The sequence below is a fragment of the Desarmillaria tabescens genome, assembly GCF_030435595.1.
Source record: "Desarmillaria tabescens strain CCBAS 213 chromosome Unknown EV420scaffold_44, whole genome shotgun sequence".
NCBI classification, from domain to species: Eukaryota; Fungi; Basidiomycota; class Agaricomycetes; order Agaricales; family Physalacriaceae; genus Desarmillaria; species Desarmillaria tabescens.
This window is the reverse complement of record NW_026848343.1, coordinates 22,111-41,067: the sequence shown is the minus strand read 5'-3', so window position 1 is coordinate 41,067 and position 18,957 is coordinate 22,111. Positions and strand designations below refer to the sequence as shown.

General features: G+C 47.9%; 8 protein-coding genes across 8 annotated transcripts; 3 read left to right on the top strand and 5 right to left on the bottom strand.

Moving 5' to 3' along the window:
* Positions 1-82: 82 nt before the first annotated feature.
* EV420DRAFT_1276083 (uncharacterized protein) lies at positions 83-843 on the bottom strand (the record flags this gene model as incomplete). The annotated part of the gene is made up of 3 exons (XM_060467941.1): positions 83-440; positions 489-667; positions 718-843. Coding segments are annotated over 3 exons (663 nt in total), but the record flags the coding sequence as incomplete, so codon positions are not given.
* Positions 844-1,817: 974 nt separating this feature from the next.
* Positions 1,818-3,607, bottom strand: EV420DRAFT_870863 (kinase-like domain-containing protein). Its single transcript, XM_060483806.1, has 7 exons — positions 3,465-3,607; positions 3,234-3,416; positions 2,933-3,181; positions 2,699-2,875; positions 2,577-2,645; positions 2,325-2,525; positions 1,818-2,276 (listed from the first exon to the last, which is right to left on the bottom strand). The coding sequence occupies exons 1-7, from the start codon at positions 3,516-3,518 to the stop codon at positions 1,947-1,949; spliced, it is 1,263 nt and encodes a 420-aa protein (XP_060326084.1). The 5' UTR covers positions 3,519-3,607; the 3' UTR covers positions 1,818-1,946.
* On the bottom strand, positions 3,411-4,996 carry EV420DRAFT_870958 (uncharacterized protein). The gene is made up of 3 exons (XM_060483807.1): positions 3,845-4,996; positions 3,465-3,782; positions 3,411-3,416 (listed from the first exon to the last, which is right to left on the bottom strand). Exons 1-2 carry the CDS (start codon positions 4,859-4,861, stop codon positions 3,774-3,776), a joined length of 1,026 nt encoding a protein of 341 aa, XP_060326083.1. The 5' UTR covers positions 4,862-4,996; the 3' UTR covers positions 3,411-3,416; positions 3,465-3,773.
* Positions 4,997-6,726: 1,730 nt separating this feature from the next.
* EV420DRAFT_1622379 (uncharacterized protein) lies at positions 6,727-9,582 on the bottom strand (the record flags this gene model as incomplete). Its single annotated transcript, XM_060475801.1, has 13 exons — positions 6,727-6,753; positions 6,801-6,872; positions 6,932-7,338; positions 7,389-7,454; positions 7,509-7,883; positions 7,931-8,204; positions 8,234-8,322; positions 8,379-8,651; positions 8,702-8,957; positions 9,007-9,174; positions 9,233-9,262; positions 9,311-9,419; positions 9,467-9,582. The coding sequence occupies 13 exons, from the start codon at positions 9,580-9,582 to the stop codon at positions 6,727-6,729; spliced, it is 2,262 nt and encodes a 753-aa protein (XP_060326082.1).
* Positions 9,583-10,481: 899 nt separating this feature from the next.
* On the top strand, positions 10,482-11,248 carry EV420DRAFT_870792 (Aconitase/3-isopropylmalate dehydratase). Its single transcript, XM_060483805.1, has 3 exons — positions 10,482-10,937; positions 10,992-11,140; positions 11,191-11,248. The coding sequence occupies exons 1-2, from the start codon at positions 10,680-10,682 to the stop codon at positions 11,043-11,045; spliced, it is 312 nt and encodes a 103-aa protein (XP_060326081.1). The 5' UTR covers positions 10,482-10,679; the 3' UTR covers positions 11,046-11,140; positions 11,191-11,248.
* A 680-nt stretch (positions 11,249-11,928) lies between these two features.
* On the top strand, positions 11,929-14,865 carry EV420DRAFT_1713582 (cytochrome P450; the record flags this gene model as incomplete). The annotated part of the gene is made up of 15 exons (XM_060479663.1): positions 11,929-12,014; positions 12,457-12,692; positions 12,757-12,826; positions 12,886-13,023; positions 13,080-13,243; positions 13,300-13,375; positions 13,454-13,578; positions 13,644-13,657; positions 13,712-13,798; positions 13,834-13,894; positions 13,955-14,011; positions 14,065-14,089; positions 14,153-14,275; positions 14,331-14,474; positions 14,525-14,865. 15 exons carry the CDS (start codon positions 11,929-11,931, stop codon positions 14,601-14,603), a joined length of 1,485 nt encoding a protein of 494 aa, XP_060326080.1. The 3' UTR covers positions 14,604-14,865.
* EV420DRAFT_1713570 (kinase-like domain-containing protein) lies at positions 14,866-16,913 on the bottom strand (the record flags this gene model as incomplete). The annotated part of the gene is made up of 9 exons (XM_060479662.1): positions 14,866-15,253; positions 15,302-15,505; positions 15,557-15,628; positions 15,680-15,856; positions 15,917-16,165; positions 16,221-16,397; positions 16,448-16,552; positions 16,613-16,738; positions 16,791-16,913. 9 exons carry the CDS (start codon positions 16,911-16,913, stop codon positions 14,894-14,896), a joined length of 1,593 nt encoding a protein of 530 aa, XP_060326079.1. The 3' UTR covers positions 14,866-14,893.
* Positions 16,914-18,071: 1,158 nt separating this feature from the next.
* On the top strand, positions 18,072-18,776 carry EV420DRAFT_1483734 (uncharacterized protein; the record flags this gene model as incomplete). Its single annotated transcript, XM_060470008.1, has 5 exons — positions 18,072-18,337; positions 18,527-18,536; positions 18,589-18,628; positions 18,672-18,687; positions 18,743-18,776. The coding sequence occupies 5 exons, from the start codon at positions 18,072-18,074 to the stop codon at positions 18,774-18,776; spliced, it is 366 nt and encodes a 121-aa protein (XP_060326078.1).
* Positions 18,777-18,957: the final 181 nt, after the last annotated feature.

Below are 18,957 nucleotides of genomic sequence, written 5' to 3'. Positions count from 1 at the left end.
CGGATATCTCTGGCTCAGGGCCAAGGGGAAGCGACGTGACTTGAGGAGAAAACCCCCCCACGAATGGCGAGTTTCCATTAAGTTGTTCGCGAGATGACTGACCAAGACTTCTTCCCGATGACGACCCACTTCTTCGATAATCTCCATTTTCTGCAATAGTTCGCGATAGCTGACTTCGATGCGATGGTTCCTGCCGCGTTGCTCGATCGCTACGTGACGACCGACTGTCAGTCCTCTCATGGCCAGACTGCTTAGACCTTCGTCGATGGTTAGAGATAAGGCGCCGATATGTGGACTGCTTTCCCCGTAGACCTTGCAGCAGCTGGGTAATGATTTGTCTGACAGTCGGAAGGTATATCTCAAGATTTCCGGATGTAGGATCTTCAGCAAGACATTGCTCCAGGACTGTTCGCAAGTCGTCTGGTACAGATAGAAGCTCACTAGACACGGTGAATAGACATGACTGTGACTTCCAAAGCAGTACTCACTTCATATCGATATTGAACGCGGCGAACGCTGCCACTGCAGCATTGAAGTCGTTCCCCAACTGAACGTATACATCACTGACGTGGGTTTCGTCCACTTCCAAGAGACTCCATTGTGTGAGCGCCTCCAGCAGCATCTTGATAGACATCAGCAGACGTGTCATCGCAGACTCTACCGCTGGCTATATAAATATCAGTACGAAGGAAGATTCGTCGATTGCAGCACACTTACATGTGTCCGTGAACTACTTGTTCGCTCACTGCGTCCCGAATGGTTGGAGGAAATAGATTGGTTGTCGCGACGCGAGGCATGGCTTTGAGCAACAGAATTTGACGAGTTAGACCGACTTGACGACATTGTGGAAAGGGAGCGTTGGGTGTATGTGCATGAGGCACAATAAATGAGAGCAAGCCGAAAGTGGGCCAAGTTCTGTATCGATCAGTAGGAACTAGATTCCATTATTGGATAGCATCAGTCTCGGCAGCCTTGGCTCGACTTCCAACCACGACGTAGAGCATTTTCTCATGCTTTCACTTACAGCGGTCATAATACTGGATTTTTCACAGGACTCTGGAATTGTTCGTATGACAGCGGAGTATACCTATCGTAAGCTTACTAGTACGAGCTTAAGCACCTTTCGGGCGCTACAGACTGAAACTTGACCGGTCCTTCTCTCGGTAAACGTTGTCAACTAGCCGCCACAACACACGCTAACTGTGCGTCTTTCTGCACTACAACACTTCTCCTTCTTCATGTTTTACGTCTGGCTTGGAACTGATGCCTAATGTCCATAAAGACGAGTTCAGCGGTCTATATTTCCGGCGATAGAAAGGGCAGTAAGCCACCACTGATTTTGAAGCAGCGTTAGAACTTAGAAGCTGTGTCAAAGACAGTAGCATGAATTCCTTTAAGGGCATATTGAATGTAATAACTGTATACTTATTTCAAAGCTGTATGGGATGGGCCGCCGGGCGATGGGTAGAGCATATACCAATGAGATAATCCTGATACCCAGAATCCTGCAGATGGAGTCCACAAGTATACACCATGTGGTTCCGAGTGTAAAGACCTGGATGTTCAAATTTCCTTAGATGCTGATGGGTTTTGGCGCCTAGGAGCAAACTATCGGGTCGAACGTAGTGTGACAAACTGGTGTTGTGCTTCAAGTCTTGGCATGTAAGTAATACATCCATATAGCTCATCACTTATCCATCAGTGCAACGCAAAAGCCCGCAAAAGAATAGAGTGAACGATAATGTCGGTAAATACAGTGAGAGCAAGTAGAGAGGAACAGAACAAGAGGAAGACAGCAGTACAGAGCTAACAAGGGAGAACAACGCGTAAGTATATATGTAGGATGAGGGACAGGTGTATGGAGTGCGAAAAGATGTAGCTACTGGCCTTATTTCGTTCTACTTGGTAGTAATACTGTTCGGGGGATCAATCAAAGAGAAGATACCCTAAACGTTCAAAAATGGCGGTAAGTCCGAAGGTATAACTAATTTGCTTTGGTCTAGAGGGTCACGAAGTCGCGCCGGGGCAGATTTATCCCATTTCGTCGCAGGAGGTAGGGTATTGCCTGTCTCATGAAGAGACTCTAAGAGATCTTGAAGAGTTGGTCGGTCCGAAGGTTTATAAGCCCAACATCTCATCATGAGTTCCCACCATAAATCAGGAAGTTTAGTCTCCGCCAGGTGTTTCGGGGGTGGAGGATGCTTCTTCCGAACGCTGACATTCATGATAACGGCACCATCTGTTAGGCTGCTCCAGGGTATTGACCCATCGAATACCTTATAGGGGATCAGAGATTGATCAGCGGTCATGAAAGAAACTTATACCTCAAAGTATACACAAGCCAGTGAATATACATCGGCTGAAAAGCTGTTGGGACTCCCATCGAGCACCTCTGGAGCCTGCCATTTTACGGTACCACCCTTCCGCGATGATGATGAAGTTCCAAAGATCGTACCACCCACCACGAAGGATATACCGAAATCCGCAATAACCGCTCTACGGTCATTGGTAATTAAGATGTTATCCTTATCTTATTTAAGCGCGAGGCATATCTAGGGAAAAGACTTTGAACGCACCCCTTTAAGGTCTCCATGAACGATGAACAATTTATGTAGGTAGTTCATGCCACTTGTAATGTCTAGAGCCTATTCATTTATGAGTAATGCGCTAAGGAAGAAGCGAATAACCCGATTCTTACGAGTCCTTGCCGATTAGGATTATCATTATTGCTCAAATATTGATGAAGAGGTCCATTAACCATGAATGGCGACACGAGGCAGTAAGGTGAAGTAGCGGAATCGCGGTAAATGCCGTAGAAAGGTAGTACATTAGGGTGATCGCACTGACCCCATATAATGGCCTCTCGTCTTATTTTCTATAGAAAGAAACGTTATACTGACTCGTTGATTTGTGAGAGGACGAGGCAACACACCCGCATGACTTTCTCGATATTATTATCACTTGTGAATATTCTTGCTTGTTTGACAGCAACTTCCGTTCCTTCGACCTCACCTCTCCACAAGTCACCAAAATGCCCCCGAGCAAACGGATAATCGCCTGTCTTTTTGAAGTCTCTGATCTTGAGACACTTAGGTACGCAGTCGTACACACGTGACAACTTGAGGGAAGTCTTGAGAAAAGTGCGCTTGTATGACAATGGAAGACCCCGTATATCGAGGAGCTAGTCGATACTGAGTTATTGATAGAACGTCTGAGAGAAAAACAGCTCCTACATCCTGGAGGAAGTTCAACGTGGATTGTGCTTGGTCAACAGTTAGGTCTGATAACTGGTCGTATATATCTGATTTGGAGAGCACCGTCACGATCTTCTGCACCAATTCGTCTGTGGTAACATCGAGAACATGCCAGGGACCTGGTTCTCGTTCGCTTGCGTCTAGAAGTGCATCTACAATAGCCTGTTCCTGTGGGTGGCTGATATATAAGGTATTTGAATGGAATCTCACCTCGTCCATCGAGACATCTGTCAGGGATGTAGGGTCAGTTTCTGTGTACCGCATTCTGGGTGAGGGAGAAAAGGACGAGATTTTCTGAGGAGAGGCAGAGGCAGTACTGGAGAGGACCGGTGATAGTTGACCAAAAATCGTACTTCCTGTTTCGTTGGTAGGCAGTTCTTTGTGATCGGCCACCTATCTCATTGTCTTGCGTAGGACAGGATGAAGAGGCCTTATACGATACATTATCCCCGGGAGGAGACGACAAGGATAAATGCTTTGACTTTTTGGTTGTCAGCCATTTCCGTACAGTTGGTAGCTTTAAGTGAGCTAGATCCGACAGAAGAAATGTTAAAACCGTCCTGTTGACTCGATGAAGACGTAATAGGGACCTGTTCTCCCTCAACCCTACTGCCTAGAATACCGGCATCTGGCGCAAATGAAGAGCCATTGGCCCTGCCTTCATCTCGACGTTCTTCTTCCGGCTTCCTCATTTCAGGAAATGCGAGCAACGTAGACTTTTGATCCTGAGGGTAGTCAAGCCCCGAAGCAAAAGGGACCGATGACGTGGAAGGGGGCATCAACGAAGGCACAGAGGTCGGAGCAGGTGATAACTGCATGATCTGGGATTGCTGGGAGACTAACGTACTTCCATTGTACTTGTCCGTCCTGTTGACGGCAAGACTCGTCCCATATTCATGGCTGACACTGGAATATGTGCCTTCCTGTGGTCCAAAGCCATTACCATAGCCGGAGTCATCGGATCGCCGAAGACGATATGTATCGGCATGATACAGGATCTCTTCCTCGTTATCTTCACTTCGACCGCTGTCTTGACTAGGCATCAGGAACGAGCTGCCTGGAAATGTGTTCCGCTTCGATGGTGTCCGGTGAGAGTGGTATACACCGACAACTCCTGGGTGCGCAGGTTCTGTTGATATAGTCAATGGCGCTTCGGAACTATGTAGAATTCGTAAAGAGGATCCGTTAACTGGTGTCCGTTCGGGTGGGTTTGGAGGAAGATCTGGACACTGGAACAGCGTTGGCAATTGTTCATATTCTTCCTCTTCAATGACAACGCCTCTCCTCCGTGCTAGTCGATCCTGTGCCCAAGATTTTTCTTCCAAAGTAAGGGGAGAAGATGGTATCACTTTTGAGGATGTTATCGCTTGTTTCAGGCTTGTGCTGGTCCTGGGGAGACGAGTCGCGGATTTCGCCCTGGCATCAGGCAAAGTATCTGGATGATGCGGAGGAGTTTGAGGGAATGGTGTAAGAGGTGGAGTGGGTAGCGGCATCGGCGGAATCCTGGGGCTATTCATAAAGGTCGTGAAGCACTCGGAGCCAGAAATACCTGTAGTAGGAATGCGAATACTGGCCAAGGAAGGCTTTCCATGTCGCTCCAGTTCCATGATAGATGGAAATGTCGCTGCTGAACGATCCTTGCCACTAGTTGTCTCAGTATCCACTTCTTTAAGGAATCTCGGAGTCTGGGCACCAAGTAGCTGTTTGCGTATACTAAGGGTACGCTTGCGCTTAAGGGTATGCTCCGCAGCAAGACGTTCAGTCTCCAGGACCTGCTGGGATTACAACGAAGTTTTGTAGGTAATGGAGGCGGTGTGCAAGGCGGAGACAAGTAAGGATTGTACGCATCGGTACCTCCAATTTGTCCTGCGTATGGTGCTATGTGGACCGTCGCAGCTTGAACCTCGACTGATTGCCTTCTGGAGGAGGTAGAGGAGGTAGAGGAGGTAGGGGTAACGAAGGAGGTGGTGGGGGTGGTGGTGGCGAACTCAGTCTGTGATTGGGGACAGGCGACCTGACCAGCAGCGTTGGAACATATACACTACATTTCGGGGAAGAGTCGTTGAGACTAGATGGCGGATCGGTGATCTCGATTTCTTCTGTCAGCGGCTCCTGGAATTGGGCATCCACTTCATCTTGCAGCTCTATGCTCTCCGGCAGTGGTTCATCGATATCTGGCGTCTGGTCTCTGCTATCCTGCACACACTTTCCCTTGCTGACAGCCTCTGGTTGTATCTGAGGACGCCGGCCATCTTCTAACCGTGGTCGCGATGTTGCGACTATTAGTTTGGCGACCGCATGCTTCCGCTGCTTTATCGAATCCGAAATGCTGCACTCTCGTTTCTCATCGGACATCCAGGAATCGTTGGAAAGCTGCAGGGAGCACTTGTATCAGTATAGGTAAATCAAAGGAACAGGGGCGCATCGAGAAGAACAGACCTGGGTTAGCCTCTACTGCACAGAAATCAGAAAAGAAAAGGCATCAACAGTGGGTCCGATAAGAAGAGCGGCGTTCGTGTGGTTCCCATGAGGCGGACACCTTCCAATTGCAATCTCGATGTTGTCAAGTCACGCGCGACTTCCTCTCCTTTCCCCTCACACCTTATTCTCATTCCTATCTCACATCCTGCGACTTCCACCATTTCTGCCTGCAAAGAGCAAGGCGAAGCAAGTCTCCTCGTATGCCAAGTCGGCACCTTATGATCATTCGCCTCACTCGTTCCGCTATTGCTTAACGTCCAAGTTCTTTCATCAAGCTCCTCCCGTCCGTATACTCAGAGCCGGCTGTGGGATCTGGGGAAGGGAGACATGGAAAGCTCGGGGGAGGAGGAAGCTCGACGATGTCAAATAGACGTCAATAGACGCCAATACCAGACTCTCGACGGGAAACCGACAATTCAACTACGTCTCAAGCGGAACCGTGTACCCTCCCTAGAGCTGGTGACCGTCTTTCTAGTCACCCTTGACACTATGAGCAAGAAAGTGTGTCAGTCACGTCCTACAACGTAGAATCACATCGATGAAGGACAATGTGTATATGTGAACCTGAAGCTTGGCCGGCGCATTGGCCGGTACCTCACGAAGAGAAGCTAGAATCACCGAAAGAACTCTCGACATAGGTGTGGCATGAAAATCACGAGACCGATGTTCAAGGAACACTTTTGAAGCGTTACGCTATCAGCACCAGCTACGAAGAACGTCATAACAGGCCAGTCTAGCTGTGATTTCAGAATATATCAGAAATAAAGGATGATACAACGATACACGTCGTCCCGGCGGTAATAGGCTTCGTCATTCAGGAACATCCACAGCGTTCAAGTCGCGGTCACTGTCGGCGCTAGAACCTAAAGCGAGGTGCAAGCTTCATCATTACGCCCTGAATCAACGCTTCGCGGTATGTTTATTTGTATTGCAGGTTGACCAGTGGAGGAAGAAGGAAAAATGATAAGATTAAACAAAATGTATTGCTCATCTACAGGCCCTTAGCTTTGGCTGCCATCTGCAAAGCAAGTTAACTACATCCTGAAAAGCAGAACGTTTACGTACCAAGTTAAGAGCCGAGCCAGCCATGAACCATGCAATCTGTCCCTCATTGAAAGAATGTGCGAGGGGGATCTCCTACAAGAACCACAGGTAAACATCCAGTCGCAACGTTACTTGAATAAATAGATACCAACCTCCTTGCTTCCATCCTCGTGCTTCAACACGAGCGTCAAGTTCTTCCCAGGCGCAAACGTATCCAATCCAAGAATATCAACCTTGTCACTCGGCTTAACCTTCTCATAATCCTCGGGGTCCGCAAACGTCAATGCCAACATGCCTTGCTTCTTCAAGTTCGTCTCGTGAATACGGGCAAACGACCGCACGATGATAGCGAGACCGCCAAGATACCGAGGCTCGAGAGCAGCGTGCTCACGGGAGGAACCTTCACCGTAGTTGTGGTCGCCGATAACCACCCATTTGATGCCATGGTCTCGGTAATACGCGCCGACCTGGGGAACGCCACCCCATTCACCAGTGATCTGGTTCTTCACCTTGTTTGCCTCGCCGTTCTCAGAGTTGATAGCACCAATCAGACAATTCTCTGATGAAAATCGTTAGATCACCGCGTAGAAAGAGTAGAAATGAACGTACGAGAGATGTTCTGGAGATGTCCGCGGTATTTGAGCCACGGTCCACCAGCACTGATATGGTCCGTTGCTGATCACAGTCTTTGAGCGGCCATACGCTTGCGTAAAGAGATATAGTACTTACTGCATTTACCCTTGACTTTGATCAGGATAGGGAGGTCAGAAGGGGTCTTTCCATCCCAAGGTTGGAACGGTTGCAATAGCTGGAGACGGTCGCTCTTGGGGTCAACAGCTACACTAACGCTAGCACGGTCCGCGGGAGGAGGCTGGAAGGTATCTTGTCCTGGGTCATATCCGCGTGGAGGAAGTTCGTTTCCGGAGGGGTCAGAGAACTTGAAGGGCTTTCCATCGGATCCGATGAGACTGTCAGTGGTAGGGTTGAAAGAGAGTGAGCCAGCGAACACCATGGCAGTGACAATATCAGGTGATGCAACAAAGGCGTGGGTAGCAGGGTTAGCATCGTTACGGCCCGTGAAGTTTCGGTTGTAGGAAGTTATGACTACCGCAAGGCTCAGTCAAGCGCAATATGGATAAGGACGAGCTTACTAGAGTTGGGTGTACCCTTGGGAACATCCTTCCTGTCCCATTGGCCAATACAGGGTCCACAAGCGTTCGCAAGAACAACACCGCCAACATCCTCGAAAGCCTTGATCTGACCATCACGTTCGATGGTAGCACGGACCTGTTCTGAACCAGGAGTAATCGTGAACTTGCTCTTGATTGTCAGACCGTGGCTTGCAGCTTCATTGGCAATGGAAGCAGAACGTGACATATCTTCATACGAAGAGTTGGTACAAGAACCAATGAGACCGACTTTGAGCTCAGTCCTGGCCAGCCGTTCTTCTTGACCTCAGAGGCGAATTGCGAAAGGGGAGTAGCAAGATCGGGAGTGAAAGGACCGTTAATATGGGGTTCGAGCTCAGATAGATTCTGTGTTTCTAGTTAGGGAAAGTTGATGAGAATGCCAAAAAGTAGGGCTTACAATGTCGATGACCTGATCGTATTCGGCACCCTTCATCAGCCTTCAAGTTGTGAGCAAATCGAGAAGCATATTTCGCAATTTCCGACCGTTTGGTAGCATTCAAGTAATCCGTCATTCGACTGTTGAAGGGGAACATGGACGTAGTCGCGCCAATTTCCGCACCCATGTTACAAATCGTGGCCATACCCGTGCAAGAAAGGGATTCTAAACCAGGACCTCTATATTCAACGATAGCACCAGTACCGCCCTTGACCGTAAGAATGCCAGCGACCTTGAGGATGACATCTTTGACAGAATTAAGACGCATATATAGCAAGATGAACCGCGAAACTCACCCTTGGGAGTGGTCCATCCACCAATCTTGCCTGTCAGGTTTACACCGATGACCTTGGGACACTTCAATTCCCAGGGAATGCCAGCCATAACGTCGACCGCGTCAGCACCTCCAACACCACAAGCAATCATTCCAAGTCCACCAGCATTGGGTGTATGTGAGTCAGTGCCGATCATCAATCCACCAGGGAAAGCGTAGTTTTCCAGAATGATTTGATGGATGATACCAGAGCCGGGTTTCCAGAAACCAAGACCATACTATGCGCTCCGGTGAGTCGGGTGAGAAATAATACGTGAAGAGACGCACCTTGGCCGTAGCAGTTGCCAAAAAGTCGTACACCTCCTTGTTAATGCTGATTGCGCGCGCAAGATCCTTGACACCGCCAACCTGGGCCTCGATGAGATGGTCACAGTGGACGGTGGTAGGAACTGCTGCCGTGTCCATCCCGGCAGACATAAATTGTAGAAGAGCCATCTGAAACGGAAAAAACTCTTCAAGACGTTCTGTTCCGACAGAGTAACGGAAGGCACACCTGCGCCGTGGCATCTTGGCAGGCAACACGCTAGACAGAATGTTAGAATGAGCTCATAATGCCACGAAAGAGACATACATCTGGCCTCAGTTTGAGGTAGCTTACTCCCCTCTCGATATCCTGACCATGGGGGTCGTCCAAATGACCGTACAGGATTTTCTCCGACAGCGTCAGTGGTCGTCCAAGTCTATTAATGTCAGCCCGTACCTGTACGTAGAAAGGGAGGAAAATCACCTTTCGCGTACAATGGCCAAGTTATCCTCGATGCGCTGGTAGTTGATATATGCGCCCTTTTCGAGCAACGACATGGGCACCTTGGTGTCGCCAATTCGTGGTGCCACGGTGGCCATGCCCGCGGCCAGGCGCTTCATGTCGCGCGCAACATGAGCAGCCTTACTGTGAAGGTTAAGCATCTCGACGGCGTCGACGACGATGCAGAATCTAGAATGAGTCCAAGTTGTGTCGACCAAAGGGCCGGCTGTGATTGGTGGACCCCGATGCCGGCCGCGGCGGCTATTCCCTGCCCCGCCATTTTTACCCGTCTTTTCCCGCTGCAAGACCAGCGAAAAATGACGGAGTCCCGAAAATATAGGCCGTGGACTCGTGTCCTTATCTCTCTATATTCTCCCTTAGATTTATGGTACGCTTGTCTATGTAACGCTTCGAAGCATCTTTATGATCTATGATCTATTCCCAGATGCCTCTTAGTTCAATCACAACATGTACGTATCTGCTCAACTAATTCGTACATTGATGTTGCTGATACTGGCAAGTGTTCATTCTCTTTTGCCGATAATACCACTAAATTTACTCAGCTAGATTTCTACGGCTTGCTACAGATTTGCTGTCGTCAATCACTATTCTCGACACACAGGAGGTTATTCGATCTTCGCCGTTATTAGCCAAGCAGCTCCTAAGGAGCAGCATGTCATGATATCGGCACTCCGTTTCACGGCTGGCAACTAGTTCTTCTAGTATTTCCGTTTCGCCTATCATAAAAATTGGTTAAGGTGCCACCTGCGTGTCAAGCTACACGAGGATTTCCTTGTTGACTGCATCTCAGTGGAAATCACTCGTAATTTCCGCGTCCAGGATATTATCTGGAGAGCGCAGCCTTAAGTGCACAACATGAGGGTGACGAATACGATCAGGTCATAGACATTGTAAGCCCTACTTTTTGCATTTCCATCAACTTTCCCTCACTGGAAACACCATCAGTGCTGATGGACCATAGCTCAAGTTACCTTGGACATCTCCAAAACGTCTTTCATGCGTTCATATTCTCCATTTTCTACAAAACGACCTAACGATGCCGCTACTCAGAAATTTGTCTGATTGGCGCCATTAACTCCGAGAACAGTAAGATCAAGGTGAACTAGATCACCGGTGCCAGTGAATGGGGTAGTGCTCTCCAGTCCGGCGCGTACTATCGTGATCACGGGATCAAATGGGTACGGTGAACTTCCCTGAGCACGCTGCCCTCGAACCTCGGTATCTTGGTGGTCTTATCATCATTGTGCGGTCATTCGCGCGTATCCACGAAACCGACTTAAAGAAGCAAGGCATGTTGGCTTTGACGTTCGCGGACACCGAGGATTATGAGAAGGTTAAGCCGAGTGACAAGGTTGATATTCTTGGATTGGATACGTTTGCGCCTGGGAAGAACTTGACGCTCGTGTTGAAACATGAGGATGGAAGCAAGGAGGTTGATGTCCATCTAGTTATGTGTCATGATTGATGATTACCGTGGCTCTTGTAGGAGATTCCCCTCGCACACTCTTTCAATGAGGAACGGATCGCTCGCGTTGCTTGATGTCTATGAGTGGCAACAGCTCAATTAGCGCTAGTCCAAATTGGGACAAAAATCTTCTTTTCTCCTGGTTCAAGACCGGCTCTGCTCTTAACTTGGTACGTAGTAGATATTCAGCCTGGTTAGATGCGGCTGAATCCTTTTGCAGATGGCAGCCAAGGCTAAGGGCTTGTAGATGAGCAATGCATCTTGTTTAACCCTATCATTTCTTCTTCTTCCACTGGTCAGCCTGCAATACGAAGCCTGTGGCTTGCGACATGACGTGCATTGTTGCATCATTCTTCGTCTCTGATATATTCTGAAATCGCCAACAACGCCACTACATTGACCTGTTATCACGTTCGGCGTTATATTAGTTGATGGTGATACGTAAAGCTTCAAAGGTGTTCCTTGAACATCAGTCTCGGTTTTCGTTAGGTATACCGTTTCGAGCTTTCCTCCAGCGATTCTCAGCTTCACATAATGTTATCTTCCTTTCATCGATGCGGAAGATATTGGATGCCGTCCTTGCACATGGGTGCTACGTAGGCTAACTATATGCCCATAACGCCGATTTCAGTGCACGGTATCGCTTATCTTAGTGTGCGAGTGTGTCTACTTTCATCCAAGTTTCCGTGCTTCCTCTCAATTTACTCCTGTCATGGGACTGTTTGACGAATATGTACGTTGTGTATTTAATTAAACTTCAGAGGCCTAACCCAGCTGGTAGTCAGTGTAGGACTCTTTTGCTCTACGAAAATGACTTTCCACACGACTCCTTGGTGGTCAATCATGGTAGGTTCATGTCGCACCATGGGAAAAGAAGTCTGTTATTATCCCACATATGCCTTCGTTTCAGAAGACGGTACGCGGTGCAACCATAAGCGAGGCCAAACAATGATACTCGATGGTCCGGCCCTTGAACGCTTGCAGTATTTACGGCGATCTTGGCAAGACTCGTTCCGTAATCGATGCCCTCGATGAGCTTGCGGGGTGTAGGTTGAAGCTGTAGCGTAGAGCAAGTCCACGTCGGCTTCGCGCAATGAACCACGTCGCAGAGAAAAAATTAAAACGTAACGCGTCCACACTGGGTGTATCTTTATACCTGAGCACTACCACTGACACAATACTTACTTGCTTCTCATAGGAACCATTGGAGTATCCTACATCGTGTGTCTGCTTCTGTTCCTCCACTCCGGGTCAAACTCCAATGCTTTGGCTATTATGCCGTCCTCCTGTAAGCCTGTCACTCACTTCACAGTAAATATAGCACTACGATAACGTTCCAGCCCCCGTTACTCAAACTACTTCAGGGATGCCAGGAACGGAGGCGGCCATTGTCTTCCATCTGCAGCATCTTCTTCACAACGGATTCGACTCTCATTCTAGCGTTTCTTGCACTTGCCGTCTTGTTACATTACCTCCATTCGCGTAGCTCACTTACTCGTAAACGACCGCCGCTGCCTCCTGGCCCTAAAGGACTGCCACTTCTAGGCAATCTCTTGGACTTGCCTCCCGATTACTCTTGGCTCACTTATGCGAAATGGCATGCTACATACGGCGATATTATATATCTGGATACTCCCGCAAGCCCCACCATTATTGTTAACTCAGCAGAAGCAGCAATGGAATTATTCGAAAGGCGTTCCGTCAATTATTCCGATCGACCAGGTGAGCTCACTGGCACGTTTCTACAATATCTAGCGTCAAATCCTGATAATGTTTAAACTCATAGATTTTACTATGTTGAAATTATCGGGTTGGGATTATAACTTTGCGTTCATGAGGTACTCTGACCGATGGAGGTTTGTTGGGTCTACATCTTGTAATATGCTCTGTGCTCAACTTTTCTTGATCTTCATAGAATACATCGCCGAGTATTCCACCAATACTTCCAACCCCGTGCAGTTCCAGCATACTACCCTGCGCAAGTGAAGGCGACGTCTGTCATGCTTCAGCAGTTTCTCAAATCTCCCGACAATTTTGAACACCACGTTCGCCAGTGAGCTAAACGTATTTGCTTGGATTTTCTTTCCTAATAACGATGCACTCTTCCAGCCACTCCGGTTCAATCATCATGAAAACTGTTTATGGATACGATATCGACCCAAATGGTGACCCATTTGTGGATTTGGGGGATCGTGGTATGGAAAGCGTTCGCCGCACCGCAAATGTGGGATCATTCCTGGTTGATTATATTCCCAGCCTGAAATACCTCCCGCGTATGATCTCTCACTATTTTATATTTCCGACGCTCATAATAGCATGATGTTTAAAGGTTGGTCTCCTGGTACCCAATTCATGAAGATTGCAGAGGACTGGACCCAGTGTGTCGACGACGTGAAAGAGATGCCGTTTAAATTTACATCGGAACAACTCGCGAGTCTTTGATTTATGACGATCAAGATGGAATTGTAACTCGAAAGCACTAGGCTAACGGGATCGCACCATCGGTCATTCGTCTCTGAGAGTTTGGAAAAGATGAAAGACGCTGGGGTTTCCGACTCCCAAGCCGACCTTGAAATTTTAAAAAACTCGGCTGGAGTAGCCTTTGCTGGTTCGTTGTCTAACTTACATCGTTCGATGCACCGTGGAATCTGACAGACGCACTATTAACGGTAGCGGGTGCTGATACGGTAAGGCTTCCTTTTTCCGCGTTGCTAACGTTAGTCTAAATGACGATCGCACAGACCGTCTCGACTGTCCTTTCAGCAATTCTCGCCTTCATCCTTTACCCCGAAGTGCAAGCTAAGGCTCAAGCCAAGCTGGATATAGTGGTAGGCCAAGCCCGGCTGCCAAACTTCGACGACAGCTGCCATATATTGAGGCTGTTGTGTCAGAGGCATTGCGATGGAATCCCGTTGTTCCTTTGGGTACGTGCTCCTGAAAGTCAATGACTATTATTACCTGTTGAATTTCACTGTCTTCTTCAGGTGTGGCCCACGCTGCTCTAAAAGAAGACATATGTAAAGGCTACTACATCCCCGCTGGTACGTTTGAGTCGTCGATTTCAACTAGCAAATCCTCATCATCCTGTTCAAAGGCGCCACTGTTATTGGGAATGTGTGGTGAGTACCAATGTACACTGCAGTTCTCACAGTTGAGCACCTTGAGATTGACATATTATGTAGGGCTATTCTTCACGATGAAAAAGACTATCCGGACCCATTGGTGTTTAGTCCTGAACGTTTTATGCCAGAGGATGGAAAGGAACTCCCACCCGAGCCTACCGCTGCTTTTGGTTTCGGAAGACGGTACGTTGGATGTTATCGCCCCATTCACTTGATGATGTATAACATACTTCCCCAGCATCTGTCCCGGTCGTTATCTCGCCGTGAACAGCGCTTGGATTGGTATCGCGTCTATCTTATCAACTCTCACATTTTCCAAGGCCGTGGACTCCGACGGCCAAGTCATCGAACCTAGCGATATCTTTACCGACTCCTTTATTAGGTATGCTCTCAACATCTCATTGCGTCTGAGTTATTCTGAATTCCCCATAGCTTTCCCTTACCTTTCAAATGTTCCATCAAGGCCCGCTCCGCTCAGGCGGAAGCGGTGATAAAATCCAGCGGTTTGTAACGGTACAATAGCGACTTGAGTGGCCCGGCCTACCTACACCAAAGTTTGTATAGCATGATGTACTTATCAAGAACAAATTTCTAATCGGTTTGATTATAACTATCCTCTAGGGGGCGCGTTATTAAACTGAGAGCTGCGGCATCCAGACTAGTGACAAAATTTCAAACTCCTTGCGCGCCCGGCGCTTGTGCTTCTCTTCATCGTTCATTGGATAATCCATAATGATAGTGTGAACAGAATCCCAATAGTTACAAATGGTATGTGAACCAGTTGATTTGAAAGCCGAAGCGTCACGACGGGACTTCAGGCAGCGGTGAATCCTCAAGACCGAAAAACCGAGGGAGGCCCGGGGGAATGACTAATTTCCCTTGGACTAAAGGATCACGAAGTCGTTTTGGGACAGACTTATCCCATTTTGACTCCGTAATGGGCATATTCTCTGTCGCATGGAGAGACGCCATGATACTTAGAAGAGTCGGTCGATATTGAGGTTCATAAGCCCAACATGTCGTCATGACGGCCCACCACAGCCCAGCATGCCTGGTCAGCACCAAGAACTTAGGATATGGAGGATGCTTCTTTTCGAAGCATACATTCTTGATAACGGCGCCTTCCCTGAGGTTGCCCCAGGGTATCGTCCCATCAAACACCTTATACACGGTCAGAGTTCATTAAGAGTGGCACACTTAAGCGCATACCTCGAAATACACACATCCAAGTGAATATACATCAGCTGGAAAGCTATTCGGACTACCACTGAGGACTTCTGGTGCCTGCCATTTTACAGTGCCACCCTTGCGTGATGACGACGACGACGTTGCAAAGGTTGTGACGCCCATCACAAAAGATATACCGAAATCCGCGATAACTGCTCTACCGTCATCAGTGATCAATATGTTATCCTTGATTTGGTTTAGAAAGATACTGTCTACGAAATATACTCAGGAACGCACCCCTTTGAGGTCGCCATGAACAATAGACAGTGTATGAAGGTAGTTCATACCATGCATAATGTCTAGAGCCTCCTTATTTATCAGAATTGTTGATTAAAAAAGAAAAAAAACACTAGTTCTTACGAGTTTGTGTCGATCAGGATTATCAGTTTTATTCATATATTGACGAAGAGATCCGTTGACCATGAACGGTGACACGAGACAGTAGGTAGAAGGGGCAGAATCACGATAAATGCCGTAGAAAGGCAGGACATTGGGATGATCACACTGTCTCCAGATGATGGCCTCTCGCCTCACTTGCTAGAAAGGAAACGTTACACTGATATGAGTCGTGAAGGATATAAATCAATAGCAACTTACCCGCAGAACTTTCTTGATATTATTGTCACCTGTGAATATCCTCGCTTGTTTGACAGCAACCTCCACTTCTTCAACTTTTCCTCTCCAGAGCTCACCGAAATGTCCTAGAGCAAACGGATAATCGCCCGTCTTTTTGAAGCCTCTAAGCATGAGACACCGAGGTACGCAATCGTGAATACGCGTCAACTTAAGTGAGGTTTTGAGAAGTATGCGCTTGGATATCATTGATAGACCCGATAAATCTAGAAGCTGATCAAATTTATATTATCCAGAAAAAGTTCAATAGATGTGACTTCCAACGTACATCCTGAAGGAAGTCCAAAGTGCACTGTGCTTCCTCGACCGATAAACGGAGTAGTTGATCGGATATGTTTGATTTGGAAAGCACCTCGGTGACCTGCCTCACTACGTTGTTTATACTGATATTCACTCCATGCCCTGGATCTGATTTTGATCTGTCCAAAAGTACACCTAAGATAGCCTGCCACTGTTACAGATGCGCCAATTCTGACGGAGTAGGGGTAGACCTACCTCATCCCCTTGGTCATCATCAGCCCGTTTGTGCTTCAATCGAGGGTCGTGGTCAGGGTCACGAATGCTGCAGTCTTGTACTGGCACAGGGAGACGTTTTGAACGCTAAACTCATGAGTGATTAACAAGGTAGATATATCAGCGTCCATATGTACAGAGACGTACCAATTCGGTATAAGTATATAATGGTGGTAATGTCCTTCCAGGTATAAAGATGGGTGCGTTCGGCTGCGACCTTGTTGACACATTGGGACGCAATTCAGATCCCGAATCCAAGGAGCTGCGCTGTTGCTAATTACGCAAATCAGTGCATACGAATGGCTTGAACAGAAATGGCATTAACAGGAGGGAAACTAAGAAGACCAAGATCAACAAGGGAAGGGAGCGCTAATTCTCTTTTCCTCTTCAAATTCGTACTCTCGTCCCCTTCTCTTGCATAGTGCTCGACTCTTGGACTGGGACTCATTCTCTCCTGGGAAGGGAGGGGGAGAGGAAGAATACAGCAACTGAGAAATGAAAATATGACACGAACACGGTGGTGGTGGTGTTACCGGCGTCAGGCGTCAGGTCCCAATAAGCACGCAAATACCATGCCGTATTTTCTCATGGTTTGAGCACCCATGAGCGATACTAGGACCACAGCCCATAACACCCCTCTAAAAATAACGGTCAATGCACTACGGTCCGTGGCCTCCAAAATCCCCCGCACACCCTCAATGAATGGTGAAAAACGAGAAGCACTGGCCCCACCACACCACGCGCTCGAAGCACCAGCGACAGCCCTCCGACAAGAAGACGACGGAACAGCCGCAACAGGAGCCCGACCAAAAGCATAGCCTACACCAGAGAAAGTCGATACAGCGAGGAGAGGTCATCACTGATGCTCCTAAGCACAGTTTCCGAAGACCCATTCGGCACACCAAAGATAGACTAGACCACAACACGCCAAAACAACTTCACACTCATCCCGCTCTTCAACTTCCCAACATCCATAGTAACCACCGGAGATGGAATGACTGAAGGAGACGAAGGGCTGACAGACGAAAACGACGCGATGTCGCTGCTAACACCATCGGAAATGAAGGAACGACAGACGAATGTACAGTTTGAAGGACACATTTAGGGGGACACTGAGGGATATCAGTGATGGCTAGGCGGATCCACACAGAGTGCACGACTGCTGAGTACTGAGTCCCGTAAATTTATGTCTGGAGGAAACTGACAATATAAAACAACTCTTATATGAAACCTCAGGACAGAAATGGAAGTCGGGAGATATTTCTCTCGAAGATACAAAACGCCAACTCGAAGCCACCGTCAGAGAGTGCTCAGCCCTCGGCGCCCGACCTCAAAGACCAAGTTACCGAATTGACAAGGATATCGAACGCAAAGCTCGAGAGGATGGAACCCCTGCTCGACGCGCTGGTCCAAAGCAACACAACGCCGATACCAGCTATAACCACAAAATCCAGCCCTTCACAACCTACTACGGCCTCGAACAGCATCACACCGACGCAACAAACGAATCTCCAGCCAACGCTGATGCGGCACGGGACCTGGCGCCGGTAATGCCACCACCACCACCCGTCCAGCCTCGTCGTACAGATCCTCCCCAGCAGAATTCATGTCGACGAAAGGAAGGAGCCGTACAACCTACATAGTCAAAACAATCAACAAAGCTCTCCAAGACCACGTCGAGTCTAAACACCTGGTTGCCGTGTCAAGCAAGTACAACACTAACGGGAACGTTATCATCTGCACAAGAGAAGACCAAACCGCGGTAGAACTGGCTAAGTACAGTCACCTGTTCACCGAACTGATAGCTTCAGGTCGAGACGAGATGTCATATGCCGGCCAGATAGACGATGGTACAAGATACAAGTCAACAACGTCAGAGAGCGTATAAAATGACTTTTTGCGCTAACTTTCGATCAGTTATTTGAACTTTTTCACTTACTCTCCTGCCCGATTTGGCATGCTCACTTCGTTCACTTCCTCGCACTTCGCACTTCGCATTTGCCTTATACCACGGCGCCTACCTGTCTGTTGCTTACCAGCTCTTGCTACTACTACTTATAGGTTAACGCAGGTAGGTCATACTTTTGTCCAACAAACATTGTTCACACAACTTGCTTTTACAGTTGGCCAAGCTTACGGTGGTTTCAGGTCCATGGGTCGGAAGTAGGTAGAGTTAAGGCATCACATACGTGGATGAACACGTTAGGCATATGGATGTTCAGGTATGTGCCGGAATCCACTATCTTATTTCCTGATACAAGCACCGTTGTAATGCAGGTCCTATTTCCTTGTCGCGCTCTCTCATCCATAGAAGATCTACCCTTTTGGCATGAGAAGGGCCCTCATACACTTCATCTTCTGTATCGCTCGATACGTTCAACCATCTTAATCAAACATATGCATATCGGATTGTACAACCCAGAACCTGAACAAGACGAACAGGACTTAGCTATTCAGGTTATGATTGTTGTCACTAAAAGAGATTCAGATTT